Source organism: Leucoraja erinacea, chromosome 4, assembly GCF_028641065.1.
Source record: "Leucoraja erinacea ecotype New England chromosome 4, Leri_hhj_1, whole genome shotgun sequence".
NCBI lineage: Eukaryota > Metazoa > Chordata > Chondrichthyes > Rajiformes > Rajidae > Leucoraja > Leucoraja erinaceus.
Genome location: NC_073380.1, coordinates 30,081,957 through 30,104,020, shown reverse-complemented (window position 1 = coordinate 30,104,020; position 22,064 = coordinate 30,081,957). Strand labels below are relative to the sequence as shown.

At 42.5% G+C, this 22,064-nt stretch overlaps 1 protein-coding gene across 12 annotated transcripts in view; it reads right to left on the bottom strand.

Annotated features, from left to right (window-relative positions):
* LOC129696231 (receptor-type tyrosine-protein phosphatase mu-like) overlaps positions 1–22,064 on the bottom strand; it is a 905,597-nt gene that overhangs the window by 160,871 nt on the left and 722,662 nt on the right. For 9 of the 12 annotated variants that reach the window (XM_055633926.1, XM_055633914.1, XM_055633916.1 and 6 more), the window contains 2 exons: positions 12,586–12,737; positions 9,010–9,087 (listed from right to left, as the gene is read on the bottom strand). In XM_055633926.1, coding sequence (XP_055489901.1) covers positions 9,010–9,087; positions 12,586–12,737 — 230 coding nt within the window. The remainder of the gene's footprint in view (positions 1–9,009; positions 9,088–12,585; positions 12,738–22,064) is intronic. The other 3 variants (XM_055633922.1, XM_055633924.1, XM_055633925.1) reach the window with 1 other exon arrangement.

Here is a 22,064-nt window from a genome sequence, read left to right as displayed (position 1 = left end):
AATTGGAAAAATATATCCTAAAGGCAGATACATTTCAACATATAACCTAGTAACTGCAGTCAATCATTTGAGTTTTCTTTCTGGTAAGCAAAACTGAACTTTCAAGATAATTTAAGAAGCTGTTGTTTAGTTTGCCAGGCATAAACGTAAGCCCGTTATTCCAAAAATAGGAGCACGTAAATGAAACTTCGGTAGCAATTAGTCAAGCTTGTTATTGCAAAAGTGCGTAACGCAAGCATGTGTGAACTACGATGTGCCCATACTGGTGATTACAGACCGGTTATGTTGCTGCAAGTAATAATGTAATTGTTCCGTTTTTGGTACATATGACAATAAAATGCCTTCTTGACTCTTGACTCTTGACATATGGTTCTTGGCTCTGTTGAAATTTGTCAATATGAAATCCTTCCTGACTGACTGTGCATTTGGGTTTGATATAATATTTCAATTCTTGATGCCTGCCACACCCTTCATACCAACCCCAACCCGTCAATGTTTCTGCTTCACGTGATCAGCAGTTTTGGTACTGAACTGTACTTAGAAAAGTTGTTGCAGGGTGGCACGGTGGCGCAGCAGTAGAGCTGCTGTCTCACCTCACCAGAGACCCAGGTTTGATCCTGACTACGGATATTTGTCTGTACGGAGTTTGTACATTCTCCCTGTGACCGTGTGGATTTTCCCTGGGTGTTCCGGTTTCCTCCAATACTCCAAAGACATACACATTTGTAGGCTAATTGGCTTGGTGTATTTGTAAATTGTATCTAATGGGTGTAGGATAGTGTTAATGTACGGGGATCACTGGTCAGTACGGACTCGGTCGGCCAAAAGGCCTGTTTCCACACTGTATCTCTAAACTAAACTAAACTACAATGAAGGATTAACGTCCATATAGATTAGGTTCCTGTAAAAAGAACTGGACGATTGAACCCAAAGCCAAGTTAGAATCTGGTGCAGTCTGGTGAATTGAAATTAATTTAATTAAAGGGCGAGATAGGGTGGATGTGGAGAGGATGTTTCCAGTAGTGGGAGAGTCTAAGACCAAAGAGCACAGCCTCAGAATAAGAGGATGTACCCTCAGAATAGAGATGAGGAATTTCTTTAGCCAAAGGATGGTAAATCTGTGGAATTCACTGTCACAGACAGCTGTGGAGGCAATGTGATTGGGTATTGTTAAGGAAGAGATTGACAGGTGCTTGATTTGTAAGGGTGTCAATAGTTATGGGGAGAAGGCAGGAGAATGGGGTTGAGAGGGAAAAGTAGACCAGCCATGAGTGAATGGCGGAGTAGACTCGATGGGCCAAAATGACCTAATTATACCCCTATATTTTATGATTTTGTGATCTGATAATCTTGATTTAAAAAAAAAAGTAACTATGACAATGAAACCCTCGGAATAATCATAAAAAATCTACTCATTCACACAGTCTCAGGACAGACGAATAAGTGCTGTCCTTGCCAGCAATGTTCATATCTAGTGAAGTAATTAAACAGAACTTTGCCTAGTTCCATGAGAAATGAAAAAATGAATGTAAATTGGAATAAATGAGAAAGCAATCTTGTGGGAGCAACATACTTGGGTTGTAAAGGACCATTGAAATGCAGGATGGAAAATTCCCATGAGATTAGAGGAGTTGTACTTGACAGGGCAGCAGGAGTCAGTATTGGTCAATACCAAAGCATGTTATAAGAATAAGATGTACTTTGTAGATCCACAATTAAAAGTCGCAAGGTGGGAGTGGAGGAGGGCTAGGCACAACGTTTAAAGAAAAAATTAAGAACAAAAATGGGCCTGTCCCACTTACGTGACTTTTTCGGAGACTACCCGACACCCATCATATGTCATTGCAGGTCAGTGAAAATTTTCAACATGTTGGAAATTCAGTGGCGACCAGAAAGATGCTACGACGCTTTGGGTGACTGAGGAGACTACTCACAATGATACAGGCCACACCCTGGCGACATGTGTTGCCTGTATGGTTGTGAAGCTTGTATGGTCGTGAGTAGTGACCCAAAGAATCGTACCTTGTTCTGGTCGCTGCTGGGTTTTCAACATGTTGAACATTTTCGGCGACCTATAATGGCCTATGATGGGTGTCAGCAGTCGTCGAAAAAGTCATGTAAGTGGGACAGGCCCATTAACAAAAACATAAGAAATCGATTTTTCTTTTGCATTTCAAACCAAGAAAGAACCGATTGATGTAGTTATATTGTGTCTTCCAACATATGACAGTATTGATAATATTGATGTTGTAAAAATTGGGGTGACATGATGGCGCAGCGGAAGAGTTGCTGCCTTACAGTGCCAGAGTCCCGGGTTCGAACCTGACTACATATGCTGTCTGTATGGAGTTTGTACGTTCGCCCCATGACTGCGTGGGGTTCCCCGGGTGCTCTGGTTTCCTTCCATACTCCAAAGATGTACAGGTTTATAGGTTAATCGGTAAAAAATGTAAATTGTCCCTGGCGTGTCGGATAGTGCGAGTGCACGGAGGTGGCTGGTCGTCGCGGACTTAGTGGGCCGAAGTACTTTATTTCCGGACTGCATCTATAAATTAAATGTATATTCTATAGACACCTGTCTCACTGATACACAACCTAATTTATAAAGGATTAACAGGACTCAATGTAACGATCCCTGTACAACTGGGGCTGCGAAAGTAGAAGTGATTTGTTTCCTATGCCTGGGAATGTGTGCCAACGTTGATGAAGGAAACTGTGGGGGTTGATGTTACAGAGTTAGTTCTTTATTACTATGATAGCAGGAGATGTGCTGACAACAATAATGTTATTCATTTAAAAACAGTTCAAGGTACTTTTCAGAAGCGCAATCAAAAAAACGGTGACAATAGGTGTATGACGTTGGTACTAGGAAAGTCTGCACTTAGTGGCGATGCTTTAGATGTTTGGTAATTCTTCTGTCACTCAAATTCCGTACCACCATAACTCGAAGTGACTCGTATAGATTTTTATGCACGTAGTTAAGATTTAACTATCCGGAACTTATTGTACATTTCGGGAATCCTTGCTGAGAGACGTTGCTGCAGTTTGTTCATTGTGCGGTCCTGCCAGACTGCTTAGTGAGTAACTGGCTCTGCCCGCTGCATGATGGGCAGTTACTCAAACTCAGCACACTCCACCTCCAAGTCATTGGCTAACATAGTGCTGATTCTCTGTCCTCTGACTGAGAAATGCAATCAGAGAGCAATGCTGAACTACTATCTCCCTCTTTGGTGACCCTCGGACTATCCTTGATCTGACTGTGCTGGCTTTACCTTGCACTAAATGTCATTCCCTTATCATGTATCTATACAATGTAAATGGCTCGATTGTAATCATGTATTGTCTTTCTGCTGTCTGGTAGGCATGCAACAAAAGCTTTTCATTGTACCTCGGTACACGTGACAATAAACTAAACTGAGACTTCTCAGTCAGAGGGGCAGCATGGTGGTGCAGCGGTAGAGCTATTGCCTACAGAGGATGTACCCTCAGAATAGAGATGAGGAATTTCTTTAGCCAAAGGATGGTAAATCTGGAATTCACTGTCACAGACAGCTGTGGAGGCAATGTGATTGGGTATTTTTAAGGAAGAGATTGACAGGTGCTTGATTTGTAAGGGTGTCAATAGTTATGGGGAGAAGGCAGGAGAATGGGGTTGAGAGGGAAAAGTAGATCAGCCATGAGTGAATGGCGGAGTAGACTCGATGGGCCAAAATGACCTAATTCTGCCCCTATATTTTATGATTTTGTGATCTGATAATCTTGATTAAAAAAAAAGTAACTATGACAATGAAACCCTCAGAATAATCACTGTTGCCTACAGTGCCAGAGATCCGGGTTCAATCCTGGCCATAAGTGCCGTCTGTACAGAGTTTGTACATTCTTTACGTAACCACATGGGTGTCCTACAGGTGCTCCGATTTCCTCCCACACTTCAAAGACGTACACGTTTGTAGGTTACTTGGTTCGGTAAAATTGTCCCTAGTGTGTAGGATAGTGCTAGTGTATAGGATGATCGCTGGTCGGTGTGGACTCGGTGGGCCGAAGGGCCTGTTTCTGTGCTATATCTCTAAAGAGTAAAGCCTTAACATGTAAAAATAGGATTGAGAATTCAAAGGAGGATAAAGTGGTGGAAATAGTACCCCTCAAAAGTTATATCCTAGTCCAATATTTTAATTGTATATCCTACAATTGTGCCTTAGAACATTGTTTTCTATTAAGCATGCTAAACAAATAATTAAAAAAAAATCTAATCCAACAAACCCTAAAGTAGGAAATCATGTGGATAAAACCATACAAGCTTTTTGTTCTGGGTCACTCAACAGTAAGTGTTATTTTGTACATTCCAATTATTTTTAAACACTGATGGCATATTATGTGGATGTGCTCCCATTTGTTACTGGCAGACAATGTCTAATACATGTGTGGGAAGGAACTGCAAATGCTGGTTTGCATCGAAGATAAATACAAAATACTTGAATAACTCAGCGGGTCAGGCAGCATCTCAGGAGAAAGGGAATAGGTGACATTTTGGGTCAAGACCCTTCTTCAGACTGAGAGTCAGGGGGGGAGGGAAACTTGAGGTATGAAAAGGTACAAAGAAGAAATGAATGAAAGGTATGAAAAGAACAACAATGATCAAGGAAAGGCAGAGCCCACAATGGTCCAATGTGGTAATGAGGGGATACGAACAGTGAAACTAAGCAGGACAGCAGTGAAACTAGTGGGAAAACTGAAGGGGGGGGGGGGGGGAGGGAGTGCAAGGGTTATTTGAAATTAGAGTTTTAAAATTTTGACATTCTGGATTGTAAGCTGCCCAAGCAAAATATGAGGTACTGTTCCTCCAATTTGAATTTGGCATCACTCTGACAGTGGAGGAGGTCCAGGACAGATGGGTCAATATGGGAATGGGCGTTAAAGTGTTTGCCAACTGGGATTTCTAATTCCAAAATTAACCTCAGTGACAATGAGACAGGAAGGACAAAGTCATGAGGCAGGAGTGTTATTTTCCGAGCCTACTCTCTCCCTCCTTACAAGTACGTAAACCATTGAAGACAACAGAATTGGGTTTTCTGTGACGCCGTGAGTCATTACAGAATCATGATCTGTGTCCTGTCACTATGGACGCTTCATTGGGAAGCAAGCAGTAAGTAACATCAGCTCATAAAAACATGTCAAAGTCTTCTGGAATTTCTTTCCACAATTAAAAGACAACATTCTAGTTTTAGGTCTGACATGAAAGGGGTAGGGGAGCCCGGTGGCTAAGTCACTAGAAAGGAAGCACAATGATCTTGACTGGTGATCCAGACACAAGAGTTGAAATCCCACCACATCAGATAATTCAATGAACGCAGGAGTTAAAAAGTTACGATCAACAATTGTGGCCGTGAATCTACTGGATTTATGGGAACACCCACTGAATGTCCTTCACATAAGGAAACCTGCCCTATCTTACCCAATCTAGGCCAAGTGTGACTCCAGATAGCAAACAAGGTGATTCTTAAGGCCCTGTCCCATTTTCCTGAGTCACTCACGAACTTTCCCGAGTTTTCCCCTTGAATCGAACTCGGGGAATGTCGGGTAATGCCGGTAGCGAGCCCGTAGGAGTCTGTAGGTGTTTCGTAGCAGCTCGTAAAGGCCAGCCGTTGGAACTCGGGGCATCAGGTAAGTCGGGACATTTTTTCAAAATGTTGAAAAATGTCCACGAGTAAAATAAATGGCTCCGAATACCTACGAATGGCTATTACTATAATTATCCGAGTTCGAATCAAGGAGAAAACTCGGGAGAGTGTGTGAGTAACTCGGGAAAGTGGGACAGGCCCGTTAATTGCTTTCTTCAATGACACACCATTCAAGTGTAATTAGGGATGGGCATTGCAAACTGATCCTTGTTAATGACTAGTCTCAGGCCATGAATGAAATCATAAAAAAGCTATCAAAAAGTACTGGTAGAGAGTGATAGTCATAGAGTCGTACAGCGTGGAAACAGGCCCTTCAGCCCGACTTGCCCAGGCCAACCAACACGCCCAATCTACACTAATCCCACTTGCCAGCATTTGGCCCATATCTCTCTAAACCTGTCCTATCCATGTACCTGTCTAAATGTTTCTTAAATGTTGCGAGAGTACCTGCCTCATTTACCTATTCTAGCAGCCACCACACTTATGTATTCATATCCCAATATGAAATGTAAGATTATGTTTACGGAAGACAGATAGTGGTTTGCTTCTACCTTTGGTAGAGTAAATACATGGAAGTCTGGCCCCAGGGGTGCCCTTATTATTTGTTCACTTATATCTGTGCCTCACCATAACTGTACTTAGATGCACGTGATAAAAGATGAAAACAGCATCATTATTCTCAAGCCATTTATACTAATGGGCAGATTGTCAGCATGGAACAAAACACCGCTTAAAGAGTGTTATTCTAAAGAGGATGATGTGGCACACTGCATTATGCACGAGTTGGAAGACGTACGGAGAACTGGAGGGTTTCAATTGTGCATGCGGTGAAATTAAAATAAGTCTTTATGCCACTTGTAGAATCAAAACAGGCTCATATTGAGGATACAAGCTTTTGTCACTAATGGACACATCAGGGGGAAACAAGTAGCAAGTAACATCAGCTCAGAAAACATGTCAAAATCTTCTTGAATTACCTTCTACAAATTAAGGCCATCAGTCAGAAATGCAAACATTTCTATCTGCTCTCTTTTTAACTTATACCTCTATTGGCACTTTCACCAAAATTATTTGGGATTTCCTCAAGAGTAAATTACTTCTTAACTGATCAAGGATCAGTGATAAATGGGAACACCCTGACTTTGAGGAAAGTAAGTGATGACAACAATGCGAGAAATGGGAGCAATGTTGGATTGCTGATGAATTGTTGTGAGCCAAATCAAAGTAAGTTCAAATCCACCCCAAGAGAGCTGTGCCTGTTTTCACTCCCAGTAACTTGCTTTGATTCCCTTGATGCCTCCAGCGCACCCAACCAACATGATAAATTCTGTCTGAGTTGACCTCAGCCGGTGAGGTGGTAAGTTCACCCGGAGTCCGGTGGGGAGGTGGAAGATGTAAAATCAGCCAACGTTCTGCTCCTGATTTCTATCAATTTCCCCAATGGGATGTATGGACAGCAGGTGAGGATAGGATATAGCTCAAAATGGAGAAACAGGTTACTGGAGATGCTGGTTAATACACAAAAAAAAAGGACACAATGTGCTGTCGTAACTCGTGAGACCAGGCAGCATCTCTGGAGAACCAGAGGACAGGTGGCATCTCAGGTCATGAGCCTTCTTCAGACTGGGGTCTGAAGAAGTACCTCAATCCGAAATATTACCTCCCCAGAGATTCTGCCTGACTCGCTGAGTTATTCCAGCACTTTGTGTCCTATTTTTTGTTGGGTTTAGCTCACCTGTGAGGATTTCAAGTGATTTTATCAGAAGGCTCATCAATCAATGCTCACACACAAAGAACACGGAACACATTCACACGTGAACAGTGGTCACTTGACTAAAGCACCAGCAAACTGTGCCTTGGGGCAGAAAGGAAAGCTGGAGTATAAATAACACCACAACCCTTATTATTCATTTGAGCCATTGGATGCTAAGGGCTTTCAACAGCAGTAATGCACCTCAACACTACCTAGTCTTGGGGTGTACATTATATTGATACCACTCACTGAAGGCTGATGGCTAAGAGAAGGACATTCTTCTATTAAAGGATTTTAATTATTCTATTCGAAGGAAGAAGGGAAGACTGCCTTGAAGTTCAAGATAAATTCTTAGAATGCATGAGTAGGTATGTGGCATTCATACCTAGATCAGATATGATATTGCACGGCAAAGCAAGCTTGATGACCCTCTCCGACCTTTACCAATGATGTTGTTTTTTTAGAGATAGAGCATGGAAACAGGTAATTCAGCCCACCTAGTCCATGCTGACCTTTGATCACCTGTTCACAGCTGATTTGAGCATTTTGGAGGTTTTTGTATTGAATCTGTCACTGGTGCAGCTTTAGAGTTGCTGCCTTGCAGCGCTAGAGACCCAGGTTCAATTCAGACTACGGGTGCAGTTTGTACAGAGTTTGTACATTCTCCCTGTGACCGCTTGGGTTTGCTCCGAGTGCTCCGGGTTCCCCCCACGTCCCAAAGACATGCAGGTTTGTACTAGTGGGAGAGTTTAGGACCAGAGGCCACAGCCACAGAATAAAAGGACATACCTTTAGAAAGATGAGGAGGAATTTATTTTATAAGAGGGTGGTGAATCTGTGGAATTCATTGCCACAGAAGGCTGTGGAAGCCAAGTCAATGGATATTTTTAAGGTGGAGATTGATATGTTCTTGATGAGTAAGGGTGTCAAGGGAGAAGGCAGGTGTATGGGGTTGAGAGGGAAAGATAGATAAGCGAAGTTTGAATGGCAGAGTAGACTAGACTACATCTAGTTTAATTCTGCTCCAACAACTTATGAACTTGTAATTGACTTCTGTAAATTTACCCTAGGGTGTAGGATAGAACTAGTGAACGGGCAATCGTTGGTCGGCATGGTCTCAGTTGGCTGAAGGGCCTGTTTCCACACTGTGCTCTAAATTAAACTAAACTAAATGGAATGCATTGAGCACAGCAGCAAGATTTGATTGATTCTCTCAACCACAAACACCATTAACATTGGTAACGTGGTGCTTGTGGGCTTTAGTCCCTTGTTAATTGATCTATAGATTATACAGTGTCTCACCATGGGCTGTGACGGTTTCCACAGCGATCAAAAAGAGGACCAAAAATTGGCAGTGAGATTGCGGGAGAGATTTGAATTGTTCTAGCCCCACTTTATTGGAATTATTTGATTGCTTACTGGATGTACTTCCCAATGAATGCAAGGTAAATAATTATTGAAGCACCAATGGAATAGCATGTGCAGTCCCAGCAAGCCCTCAAATTTAAATATTACACTGACATCAGCAAGGAAACCATACAAACATGCACACAATATAACAGCAAGCAACTCAGCTACCTGGATAGTAGGAATTCTGTATTCCTGGACTCTTCAATATATTAGTCTTCACAGTAAATGAGGATGGTGAGGAATTGGCTGAAGGAAAATGCAAGAGTTGTTCAGTGATAGAACATGGAGCACAGAACAGTACAGGAACAGATTCTTCTGTGCCGAACATGATGCCAAGTTTATCTAATCTCCTCTGCCTGTGTATGATCCCTATCCTCCATTCCCTGCATATCCATGTACCTATCCACTTCTAAATGCCACTGTTATATCTGCTTCTTCTCCTCTGCCATCAGGATGCTGAATGTCCTTCTATGAGCTAGGGTACTCTCTGGTTCACCTCTACCCCATTGCAGATATGATGCGCTACAATGTTGAGAACTGTATTTCACATTCTGAATCTTCTCCTTTGCCACACCTGTTGTACTAGAATTTGGCTTGATTGTATTCATGTACGGTATTATCTGATCAGATTGGACAGCATGCAAAACAAACGTTTCACTGTACCTTGGTACACATGATGATAATAAATCTAAACCTAAACGGCTTTTTTTATCTGCCTCCGCCACCACCCCTGGCAGCACATTCCGGGTATTCACTATTCTCTAGGTATGTTACAAAACTTACCTTCAGCGGCGCTGCAGTTCTGCCACTGGCTGTGTGCGCAACTTTGGCGCCTTTGAGGGGGGGGGTTAAAATGCGTTTTTTCTCCAACCTGTCCTGGATATATTTTCTCGGAGTGCAAGCTTTTGCTGAAGATTTGTTCCGACGGCCATTCTGTGATTTTTATTTTTTTTAAATCGCCCGACAAGTTCAGCGCTGGAGTAATTTAAAAATCAGTTTCTAAAGCCGTCAACGCCGACAACAGGGACGGATTTCACGTACGGGACAGGTAAAGGAAAGCCGTTTATTTTATGTATAAAAGTTCTTCTTAAGATGCCTTTAATCCACATTTTAAATTGCGAAACAGTGATTTAGGTCCCATACAAACCGGCAGTATTTTTCCTGCCGATATGGGGTTTAAATTCACCGCAACCGCAATGTTCCAAACGATCGAGTTCCTCAAAAACCCACTCGCAAGATGATGATTGGCGGCGCGACTCACCTGTTGCCGCAGCCCCTACAGCCTGTCTGTCTTTTTTTTATTTTTTGTCTAGTTAAATGTAGTTGTTCGTGTTTTTTAATACTGTTTTATCTGTGTAACTGGGGGGTGAGGGGGCGGTGGGGGGAAGGGGGGAATTTTTAAAATCTCTTCCCTGCACGGGAGACCCGACCTTTTTCCTGTTGTCGTTGTCGTTGGGGCCTAGCACCGTGGAGCGGCCTCCAGTCGGAATGACCTGGGGGCTCCAGTCGCGGAGCCTGCGGATTACTCACCATTGTGGGGCTGGCCGGCCTCGGAGCGTGGGGAGCGGTGGTGGTTCGCTGCTGCGGCCCGACCCCGGAGCTCGGAGGCTCCAGCTGCAGACCTGTGGACTGTCGGGATATCGGGAGCTCGCGGGTCCGGGTAAAGACCGCTTTTCGGAGCTCCCGCAAAGTAACTTCTCCAGCCCGTGTCGCGGGGTTGGTACGACCCGGAACGGGGCCGTGCATCGCCCGCCGCGGCTTTAATGGCCGCGGGACATTCCACCGCCCGCCGGGGGCTCCGACTTCGTGACTTTTAAACCTGGAGCGGGGCCGTACATCGCCCGGCGCGGCCTAGAATGGCCGTGGGACTTACCATCGCCCGCCTGGGGCTTCGACATCGGGAGAGAAATGGTGCAGGGGAGAGAAAAGACTTTGCCTTCCATCACAGTGAGGAGGAGATTCACTGTGATGGATGTTTCTGTAAATTGAATTGTGTGTGTGTCTTGTAGGAATTGTCTTTGTTTATATGGCTGTGGAAACGGAGTTTCGTTTGAGCCTCACTGAGGTTCAAATGACATGTAATAAATATTGTTATTGTTATTGTATTGTTGTTATTTAAATTGTCATTAATTTACTGGAATTAAACACTAAATTCCTTCCATTTGGCCTATAAATCCATGACAATGAGATTTAAAAATCATGTTATATTGTGAATTCTTGTGTGAATGTTATTTGGACATTTAGGCTATTTAAAAATGTTAATCTTTTCTTAAGAAATGGATAGATGTTTAGATCTAGTAATTGAATTTTGTAATTAGCTACAATTGAGTTAACTAATTAAATGCTTTAATTTCAGGTAATCCAAGTAAGATTGATTAATATTTGTTTCAGAATGCTTCAATCTATAATAACTGAAAATTTATTTCAGTTCTCATAATTTTTAAGAACGTTATGGGCTTTTGACTGTCCTTGATCACTTTTTTTTTCCTGTTGTCTTTTTCAGTTTTTAGTTTATTTTTTTTGTTTTGCTTTTGTGTTAAGTCAATGTAAAAGCAATAGGGAACAAGATGCTAATTTCCGATTATGAAAATGTCCATAACCTTTTTAATACTGAAGATATGAAATTGAATTAGGTGTCAAATTAAACTTCTTTTTATGCTTCATCTGATGGGATAAATTGCAGACTTGATTTTTTAAATCCCAAAATTCTGTTACATTGCTACATTCTCTGCGTGGAAAACTTTCCCCACGCTTAGCTTTCAGATTTTGCCTCTCTCACCTTAAAGCTATACCTTCTAGTCTTTGACATTTACATTCTGGGAAAAAGGTTCTGTCTACCCTGTCTATGTCTCTCATAATTTTACATACATCTATCAGGTCTCCCGCAACCTCTCATGTTCCAGATAAAATAATCCAAGTCTGTCCAACCTCTCCTTGTACTAATAATCCCTAATCCAGATATCATTCTGATCTAGAGATTGAGAGCACCTTGATAGAAAGATGCAGCATGGAACAGTATTGGCCCACTGTGCCGACCATCAATTTAAACTAATCTTAAATTAACCCTAGTTTTTAATTGTGTCAGAAGAAAATGCAGATGCTGGTTTACACTGAAGCTTACAACCCAGTGGTATGAATATTGACCTCTAATTTCAAGTAACACTTGCATTCCCTCTCTCTCTGCCCTCCCCCACACTGCTGTCCTGCTAGTTCCACTGTTCGTATCCATATTTCCCTTCATTATCACCTCTACCACGGCCAACGAGGACCATTGTGGGCTCCACCTTTCCTTGGTCATCGGTGCTGGTTTTTTGATTTGTTCTGAAGCTTTTCATACCTCTTGTTTTCCTCTCCCTTAATTCTCAGTCTGAAGAAGGGTCTTGCTGAAACGTCACCAATTCCTTTTCTCCAGAGATGCTGTCTGATCAGCTGAATGACTAGCTCCCATTTTTTAATCCCTCCCATATTATCATCACTCCCCCTGATTCTATCCCTCACCTACATACCCGGGTCAATCTACAGTGACCAATTAACATACCAATCTGCATGTCTTTGGAATGAGGGAGGGAACTGGAGCACCAAAGGAAACCAGCACACGGTCAAAGGGAGAACGCGCAAACTCTACACAGGCAGCACCAGAGATCAGGATTGGATTATAGTCTCTGGTGCTGCTGTGAGGCAGCACTATCAACAGTGACACTGTTAACCACCTTAACCCAGCAAAGGAATGTCTTCTTAACTCACCTTTTCCATTTGGATTGTGTGTATCCATGAAGGAAAATGCCTCGTCACAGTTAGTCCCTTGCTCAGTAAAACTCTTGTCCATTGAGTTTACCATCACCGTCATCTCTTGCCGCGTACTGCTCAGTGTATCCTTCCGCTTCTTTGCTAGTTTTCTTGAAATACAAAGAGGGAATACCAAAGAGCATTATTTTTTCATGTCTCCCAAGATTAAGGTCTCTGAATTACCCACCTAAGGTGTAAGTTACTAAAGAGATTTTTTTACATTTGCTCAATACCAAAATAACTGTAAGGTTTCCGAATTTGGAATGCTGCTAAAACAACTGTGTACTTAGGATAGACACAAAGAACTGCGGATGCTAGTTTACCAAAAGTGACACAAAGTATTGGAGTAACTCAACGGGTCAGGCAGCATCTCTGGAGAACATGGATAACTGAAGAAGGGCCCCCAACTGAAATACCACCTATCCATGTTCTCCTGAGATGTTGCCTGACCTGTTGAGTTACTACAGCATTTTAATACTATCTAATGTAAGAATTAGGATACATGCTTAGAAATAACTTTTAAACAGGAAATGATTCTTCCAAAACAGCACATCAAAGTTGTACAGTCAGCACAAGAAAATAACATTCAATTGGGATAAAAACCACTGTAATGCATGTAGAGAATTCAAGTGTGCATTTATTTGCATTCATTCAAGTTAAAAGCTGCTTCAACAAGGTAATAATAACACCAATCACATAGTACATGGTAAAAATTGGATGGAAATTGAGCATTAGTGATTATCATGCCCGTCAAATGGAGTTTTATATCACCAATTAGAAAATTGATCCTTGGATCCAGAATGATCATTAATGGATTTACTGGATTTTATCTTGCACTAAACGTTACTCACGTTATTCCCTTTATCATCCATTTGGATGCTGCGAATGGCTCGATTGTAATTGTGTATAGTCTTTCTGCTGACTGGTTAGCACACAATAAAAACTTTTTGCTGTACCTCAGTACACATGACAATAAACTAAACTCAAACTCATGGACGTCGAGAACGTAAAGGTCGTCACTAGAACAGCGCTGGGGATGTGGAGGGCTTATGGGTATCAGTTTCATCTATAAATAATCAGTTTCAATGATCTATAAATTAATTCCAATGTTAGTAATCATCTTGCATTGTTACATTGTTTGCTAAGCTGTGGTAGCCAGCTTCTCTGCACCAAATATTATCCTGGACTGATTTCCCTTTTCTTGAAGGTGCAATAAAGGATTTTGTATAAACTTCTTTGCTAAAAAGATGATTTACTGCAATTTTTCTTCCATTCTATTTGCAAAGCTAAAAAATCCTTTCAGGCATAAGGGTCAATCTGAATCATTGATTGAACAAAAATGAGAACTAGTTACCCAAGCCTTTAAAATCTTTCCTTGCATTTAGACTTTTCTGCAAATTCCACCACAAATTAAATCCTCTGCAACTGAATGGTTTGTGTTATATTCTGTCATATCATAACACTAAATGATTTATAGGGCGTAAAAGCTGAATAATAGCGTTTCATAATCCTCAGGACTCATTTAAAAAAAGCAATTCTCAATAGCCGCTCTGCTCGAATAGTTTGCTCTAAAACGAATGGGTTACACTTGCTGATATCTTGATTTAGATCAATTCTACTTTTTAAGGGATTGCATCTGAAGTGCTCTTGAATCATGATTGAAATTTTCCAGGTATAGTAAGCTTTTCAGTATTTCCATGATTGATTTCCCTGACCTTTTTATAACATAAATACCCCCACTCATTCACCATTCATATAGTACAGGAACAAATAGATAAAAGGTTTGTGCACACATACATTGACGTGGGCAGGACATAACACACACACACAGTGTACAAACCAAAGGACAAAGGACAAAGGACATTTTACTTTGAAGTCACATGAGTGACTACGTGAAGAACCCGCCAGGACGCATGCGTGTCATATCGCTTCACGCATTGCGAACGACAGACGGGGTGGAACGACGTTCCCCCGCAGCAGTAAATTTGAAACCACGACCGACAGGTAAGTGAATTACTCTGCGGTCATTTTTTGTTTCCTGCGCTGTTTTTTACAGGAGGAAACTGGACAAAAATAGAGTCCACAAGGGCTGCGTCTAAAGCTGGCTGGGGAGGACCGCGGAGTTGCGGGCAGCCAGCAGCAGCTAAAGGCACCAGCATCACCATGAATGGGATCAGCTGTGCCCAACTTAGCACCCGCACCAGCCAGATCAACACCACGGCTGGGCAGGAAGGCTACACAGGTCAGAGCCGTTGACTCTGACAAGTCGAAACGGCCAGCGGGGGGACCATTCCCCTGCAGCGGCAAGTTTTTAAAAACCAAGACCGACAGGTAAGGGAATTACTGCGGTCGTGTTTTGTTTCCCGTGCTGGTTTTCACAGGGGGAAACTATGGACAGGAGTCCACAAGGGCTGCACTGGCTGGGAAGAACTACGGAGTTGCGGACAGCCAGCAGCGGCTGACGGCACCAGATCACCGTTAGTGGGATCAGCTGTGCCCGACTTGGCTGACAAGTCGAACTGCAAAGAAATGCCGCGGGGACCAGCGTTACTGGGGCCAAATGGAGCGGCTTATGGAGCACATGCTCCACTGTGACAGACTCTGGGAGATGGAGTCTAGTCACAATGGGTATATAATACACCCATGGCAGCACCTTATCAGGGCTGCACAGTGCATCTCCCTCGACAGAGGGGAGTACTGGGAGCCAATTCTGGGCTGGCTCTGAAGAGGGGTTTTGCTGAAGGAAGAAATCAGTGTGCAGGGGGTGCAAGAACAAGGAAACCTCCTGGAAAAGGAGTCCAAGTTTGTACATCTAAAAACAACTACAGGAACTTGGCTGTAATAGACACTACTGCCAAATATTTGGCACCGGAAAATGGGTATCCCTCAAAAATATCCCACGGTGAACAGTTACATCTGAAAACACATTGGAACGGGAGTCAGAAGACAGGATGTTTAGCTAAGACTCTGTGGCATTATTCTGCAATACGGAGTATGAGATTAATAGTCTCAGGAGAACGCCATCCGCCCAGCTTTAAACCCTAAATTTGCAGAGCTGTGCAGAGCTGGAGGGATTAAACCACCAATATTACTACTTGGGGGCAACCTGTCAAAACAGGTAAAAGAGCTCAATAAGGAGGGCAATACCCTGGGGCTCATAAAGGCGGCAACAGGCAGGATCTCCTACACACGACAACAGCGCCTCCACGCACCCACCAGCAGGAAGATACACAGAAGCTGGTGAAAGCTCAAAGGCCGGGCTACAGGACAGGGGTCTTTTAGGCCTGGCCCAGACCGGCCTTCGTGGAAGACGTGCAACCCCAAATCCAAAAACCGACGCCACAACCTCTACGGTGACTGCAAGGAAGAAAACAAACTTTCCACTGGTCACCATGGAGGTAGGGGAGGTCTGGTCTCTTCCAAACAGGAGGTGTAAATAACACAAATTGGTGTGTAGATTACATTTTCTTGGGTGGCATGGAGTGCAATAACTACTAACACTTATTTTCTACCTAGTGTTCAGGGATATACAATTGAATTTATGCACAAAATTTCCCAGTTCAGCATGTACCGAGCTGAACGTTCGTGCCTTCACGATAAGAAAAACTGGAAGCGCATGCTGAACTGGAGAGGCTAGATGCTAGGGAATCATGGGGAAATCCCAACACGACTCTTTGGAATTCGTGTCAGTATCTTTACGAAAAACAAAAAGATGTGGTTACCAATCATTCAGGTCTGACAAACCTGAATACATTGTGCAGTAAATTCATTCGAAATTGGAAACCTTTGTTACTGCCAAACAATTGATTCCATAGGCTACTTTATGGATTGCATCCATTAAAAGATGCTTACTATACGGTGCCTATGCGGAAGGATTATAGACATTATTAATTCTAAGCTAACACCTTCCACCACTAAGGACTACTTGGGGTTCACCTTTGACTTAGTCTACATGTGGGTAACTTATCAAAGGAAGGTACAGACTTAACTGAGGCCAACAACCTCATTGACATCAGTAAACCACCTATTCGACTGGTAGCAAGGGTAATTGGCAATACTGTGGCCTTTCCAGCCACACTGTTTGACCTTTGTATTACCAATAATTACAAGGACAAAGGTATAAGCACTTAAAATCAATACTGGTCATGTGTAGAGACCAATGAGGCTACCAATCTAAGCAATCACGGAATTACAATGATAGGGGAAATATTGGGCATTGTTCAAACCCTATCATTGTCAGCAACCATTCAGTGGTGCTACAAACTGATGCCAGTGTTCATGGTTGGCGTGTTACTAACCCCATCTCTAGTTGTGGATATAGATGGGATGCACAAGAAGCATCATTGCTTCAGATACATGTCATAAACTACTTGGAAATGTTGGGTGCGTTCTATGGACTAAAATCATACTGTTCAGAAATGCATCACCTGCATGTTAGACTACAGATTGATAACACCACCATGGTGACATATACTAACTACATGGGTGGAATCAAATCGGTATCATGTGATAATCCGGCTAACACAATTTGGCAATGGTGTATTCAGAAAAACATTTGAATATCAGCTAGTTACCTACCAGGTAACCTCAAATTTAGTGGCAGACACCAGGTCACGCAAATTCATGACAAACATCGAATGGATGTTGGACCGCAAAGTGTTTGCTGATATTGTAGCATGATATGAAACACCAGAGATTGATCTATTGCATCTCGGCTTAATCACCAGTTGCCTATCTGTGTTTCGTGGGAATCAGACTGGAGCATCAGCGATGGATTCCTTCTCGCTGCATTGTTCTTTCTATGCATTCCCTCCTTTCTGCCTCATCAGTCGGGTATTACGCAAAATACAACTAAACATGGCTCTCCGTTCCAAAATAACCAGATTGTTGGTTCATCCCGTAACGGGCGGGAAAATCATCCCTACCATAATAGGACAAATGTGTTCGTCAGCAGAATCTTAAGTAACCATTTCCGGACCTGGGACTAACGAACCGAACAATGAACATATACAGCGGCTCACAGGCAGTCCACGAAGAAACTATATCGGGTCCACATCAGGAAGTGGGAAATATTGTTCTTGGAAAAACATCACTACTGTACGACGAACAAAACGTCTGTTCTGGAATTCCTGGCAGGCCTCCATTATGATGAGGGGCTCAGTTACAGTGCCATTAACTGCGCCAGAAGTGCCCTTTCACCATATCTATGGCGAGGATCAGAGCGTCATTCTGTTGGGACTCACCCCCTGGTAACCTAACTGATAAGGGGAATTTTTTAATATCAATCCCCCAAGAACCACGTACTATCAAATATGGGATGTGAGTATTGTCCTAACGTTGCTAAGGAACTGGTCTCCAGCAACAGCTCTGTCCCTGCAAAAACTGACGCATAAAACAGTCATGCTGATGGCTTTGGTCACAGCACAAAGGGTACAGTCTTTACATAAGTTAAGGCTGGACAATATGACTTCTTCAACAAGAAATATAACTTTTCATGTTCACGAATTAGTCAAACAGAACAGACCGGGACCATCATGAGGGATTACGTGCCCCCCGCTCCCACCCTTGATCATACAGTTCAACTGGTATCCTCTTCTCTAATCTTACTATGTTCAGTCATTAGTGTTATCTGTGATTTCACACCGCTGCTTTGAAGAATGACACGCATGCGTCCTGGCGGGTTCTTCACGTAATCCCTCAACGTTACTCCTCATAAAATAACGATCAAACTTCAAACTTGGTAAGTTCTCGTTTAATCTTACTATTCTCCGCCTTAAAAATACCCAATGACTTGGCCTCCACAGCCATCTACGGCAATGAATTCCACAGATTCACCACCCTCTGACGGAAGAAATTCCTCCTCATCTCCTTTCTAAACATGCCTTATTTTATTCTGAAGCTGTCCCCTGGTCCTCCCACTGGTGGAAACATCCTTTCCGCATCCACTCTATTATGAAGATTTCCACACAAATGAAGTTTTATTTAGACAAGTGAAAACTTCATTTTAACATACATAATTTCCCTTGTAAAATTGTCAAGTAGCAGAAAGGAAAACATTTAATTCTATCAAGCAAACCATCAACAAACAGTTCTCGTTTAATCTTACTATTTATTATCACATACACCAATTGGTGTAGCGAAATTCGACGCCAATGCAGCACACGAATAAAGATAATACACAACATTAAAGAATTTAACAGTAAACATAAAAACATCCCCCCACAATGGTTCCCACTGTGGGGGAGGGTAGCAAAAGTCAGTCCCATCCCCAGTTCACCCATAGTCGGGCCTATGGAAAACCTAAACTCAATGACACAATCAAGCACTTATATCATTGCAAACTCACGTATATATTCATGCATCTATTCAAATCCAAACTATGTGTGAGCCCACATTCAAATAATTCTGCATGCGCCAACGTAATCCCACTCACGCACGCTTATTATCGTGAACAAACACAACTAGAATAATTTCATTGTTCCGTTTCTTTTTAGTTTAGTTTAGTTTATTGTCATGTGGACCGAGGTACAGTGAAAAGCTTTTGTTGCGTGCTAACCAGTCAGCGGAAAGACGATACATGATTACAATTGAGCCATCCACAGTGTACAGATACATGATAAAGGGAATAACGTTTAGTGCATGATCTGAAAGGAGATTAAGAAGAGCTTAGTTAAGGGCCTGTACCATTTGAAGCAATTTTTTAGGCGACTACAGGCGACTAGGCTGTCACCACATGGTCGCTGGGGTGTCGTGGTCGTGTATGGTCGTGAGTAGTCTCCTCAGTCGCCCAAAGAGTCGTAGTGTCTTTCTGGTTTCAAAATGTTCAAAAATATTCGGCGACAGTCGGCGAGTGAGTTTGGCGCCAATGAAGGTTGCTTGATTTCTCCTGACGTAGGTGCTGTTGTAGGTTGTATTCAGGTGACGTAGGTTGTCGCCGGTGCTGACTTTGGTGAATTCCTTTGGTGACTACCTACGTCAACCAATGTCAAGTAGCGAAAGGCATTGTCTTTAGCTGTCGCTGACATGGGCGTTGCTTGTCATAGCTTGTCGCGGGTGGATGTAGGTTGACTTTGGTTGTTATAGGTTGTCGCCTGTGTGGTCGTACGTTGTCGTAGGTGGACGTCCTAAGTTGCGACGATTGGGTCGCTGGTTGTCGGTAGCTTGCCGTAGCTTGACGTCGACTAGGTGGTAGGATGTTGCAGCTTGTTGTAGACATTGTCGTAGGGGGATTCAGGTCACCGGTCTTTTCGGCGACCTGCTACATCTATGACATTCGCTGGCAGTCACCTAAAAAATCACCTAATTGGGACAGGCCCTTTAGAGTAAGAAATGCTACTGTTGGATAGAGGTTTAAAAGAGTGAAGTGATTGTAATGCGTGATTGAATATCCTCTTCTGGGAGCAGCACACAGAGAATCGCCTGGCTTGGGCGCCATCTTGAAATGCCTATGACAATGAAACACTCTTGATTCTTGACTGTGAAACCCACACAAACCCGAGCTCACCCACCTTAAAGGCATTCTTAGGCACCAACACAAGATCAAACAATCACCCTGGCACTAAACCATTGCCACCAACAGCTGCACCCCTACATAGACTGACACTATTACACTTTGATAGGCACCTATTTAACCCAAACTAACACTCCTATTCACACGTACAATTGTATCATTGATCATGAAGCGCTTCAGGTTGTCCAGAGTTTGTATAAAGTATCAAATACACGACATTCAATTATCTCTGTTTTATTATTCTCTAACCTTTCCAGTGATGTTACAATCTTTCCTATACACAATGTTCTTTGATTCTTCCCATGCTCATTCCTCTCGCTCTGAAAATACATTTTCAACATCCAAGAGCTGACCGCTGGCCAGAAACCTTGGACACCTCTCAGAAATATCTGCAACAAGAATGAAGGGTTGCATCACAGCTTGGTTTAGGAACAGCTCTGCCCAAGACTGCAAGAAAATGCAGAGAGTCGTAGGTGGAGCCCAGTCCATCAGATAGACCAGACTCCACACCGTTGTGTCCATCTACACTTCCTGCTGCCTCAGAAAAGCAGCCAACATAATCAAAGTCTTGTCCCATCCTGGTCATTCCTTCTTCACCCTGCTCCTGTCGGGCAAAAGGCACAGAATTTTGAAAGTGTGCAACTCCAGTCTTGGGAACAACTTCTTCCTCTTTGTCCTGAGTTTCTGAATGGTCCTTCCTTAATCTAGGCCAGGCACTGTCACATCCATCGCATTGCGGATATTGAACTTTATCTATGGAACTGGTGCACCACCATACTGAGAACTATAGTCTGCACTCCGTATCTTTCCCCTTCACTATCTATTGTACTCGAGTTTGACGATTGCATTTATGTTTGGTATTATCTGATTTGTTTGGATAAGCGTGCAAAACAAAGCTTTTCACAGTACCTCAGTGCACATGATAATAATAAACCTGAACCTAACCTGACTCCCTTTCTTAACCCCTGAAGTTACTTTGGTGTCTTCGGGAAATGGGATGAACCTCCATTAGCTAGAAGTACAAGGGTAGCATGCACACGTGGACACCAGTCCATCTTCAGCCTGTCCCTTCAAGTCACCTGCTATTCTAATTGTGAAATATATTGTCAGGATTTATCTTATCGTCTCCTGCTCTTTCCATGAGCAGAATGTCCTGCACGATGCCTTTTAAAGTTCCCTAGTTTTCTCAACCATACACACTACAAATTATGGCAATAATGCACGTCTTCCCGTAATTAATTCTATAGTGTTGCAACACAAAGGCATATTTATCATTTACAGCATTTACACTCAATATGTTATATAATTTCTGTTGGCTAAAACTACCATCTGATGTAAAAAAGCAACAGGAAGCTAACAGATTAACCAATGTATAATTTATGTGTAAGTGAAGTCACTTTTAATGCCTCAGTTCATGCTGCCTTTAATGTACATTAGAGTACCCATGGTAGCAATAATCATACTTAGCTCTTTTAAGTAAATGCAGAATTAATATTCTGAGCTCAATGAAAAGATGAGATATGTTGATGCAATTATTTAATTCCAAATAATTGCAAACACTTAAATAAGAAATTTCTAAGCTGATTTGGTGTGTGAGCATTTTATACCGCATAATTAAAAATTTTAGTTTTAAAGCAGTAAACTAATTTCTCATGTCAAGTTAATGGTTTGGAAAAGATATTTCCTGCTCCTCAGCAGATATGATGAGAGGTCCCAGCATGCAAGAGTTCTGGAACATTGATCGAGATACATGAGTTTGAATCCACCATGACAGTCAGGGAATTTAAATTCAGAGAATTAAAAAAATACAGAATCATGGAGTTGTACAGCTCAGAAACAGTCACTTCATCCCACCACAGGTTTGATGAGGAAACGGATGAGGTCTGTTGTCTATTTGATGTTTGTAATGGTTTATTATTGTCACGTG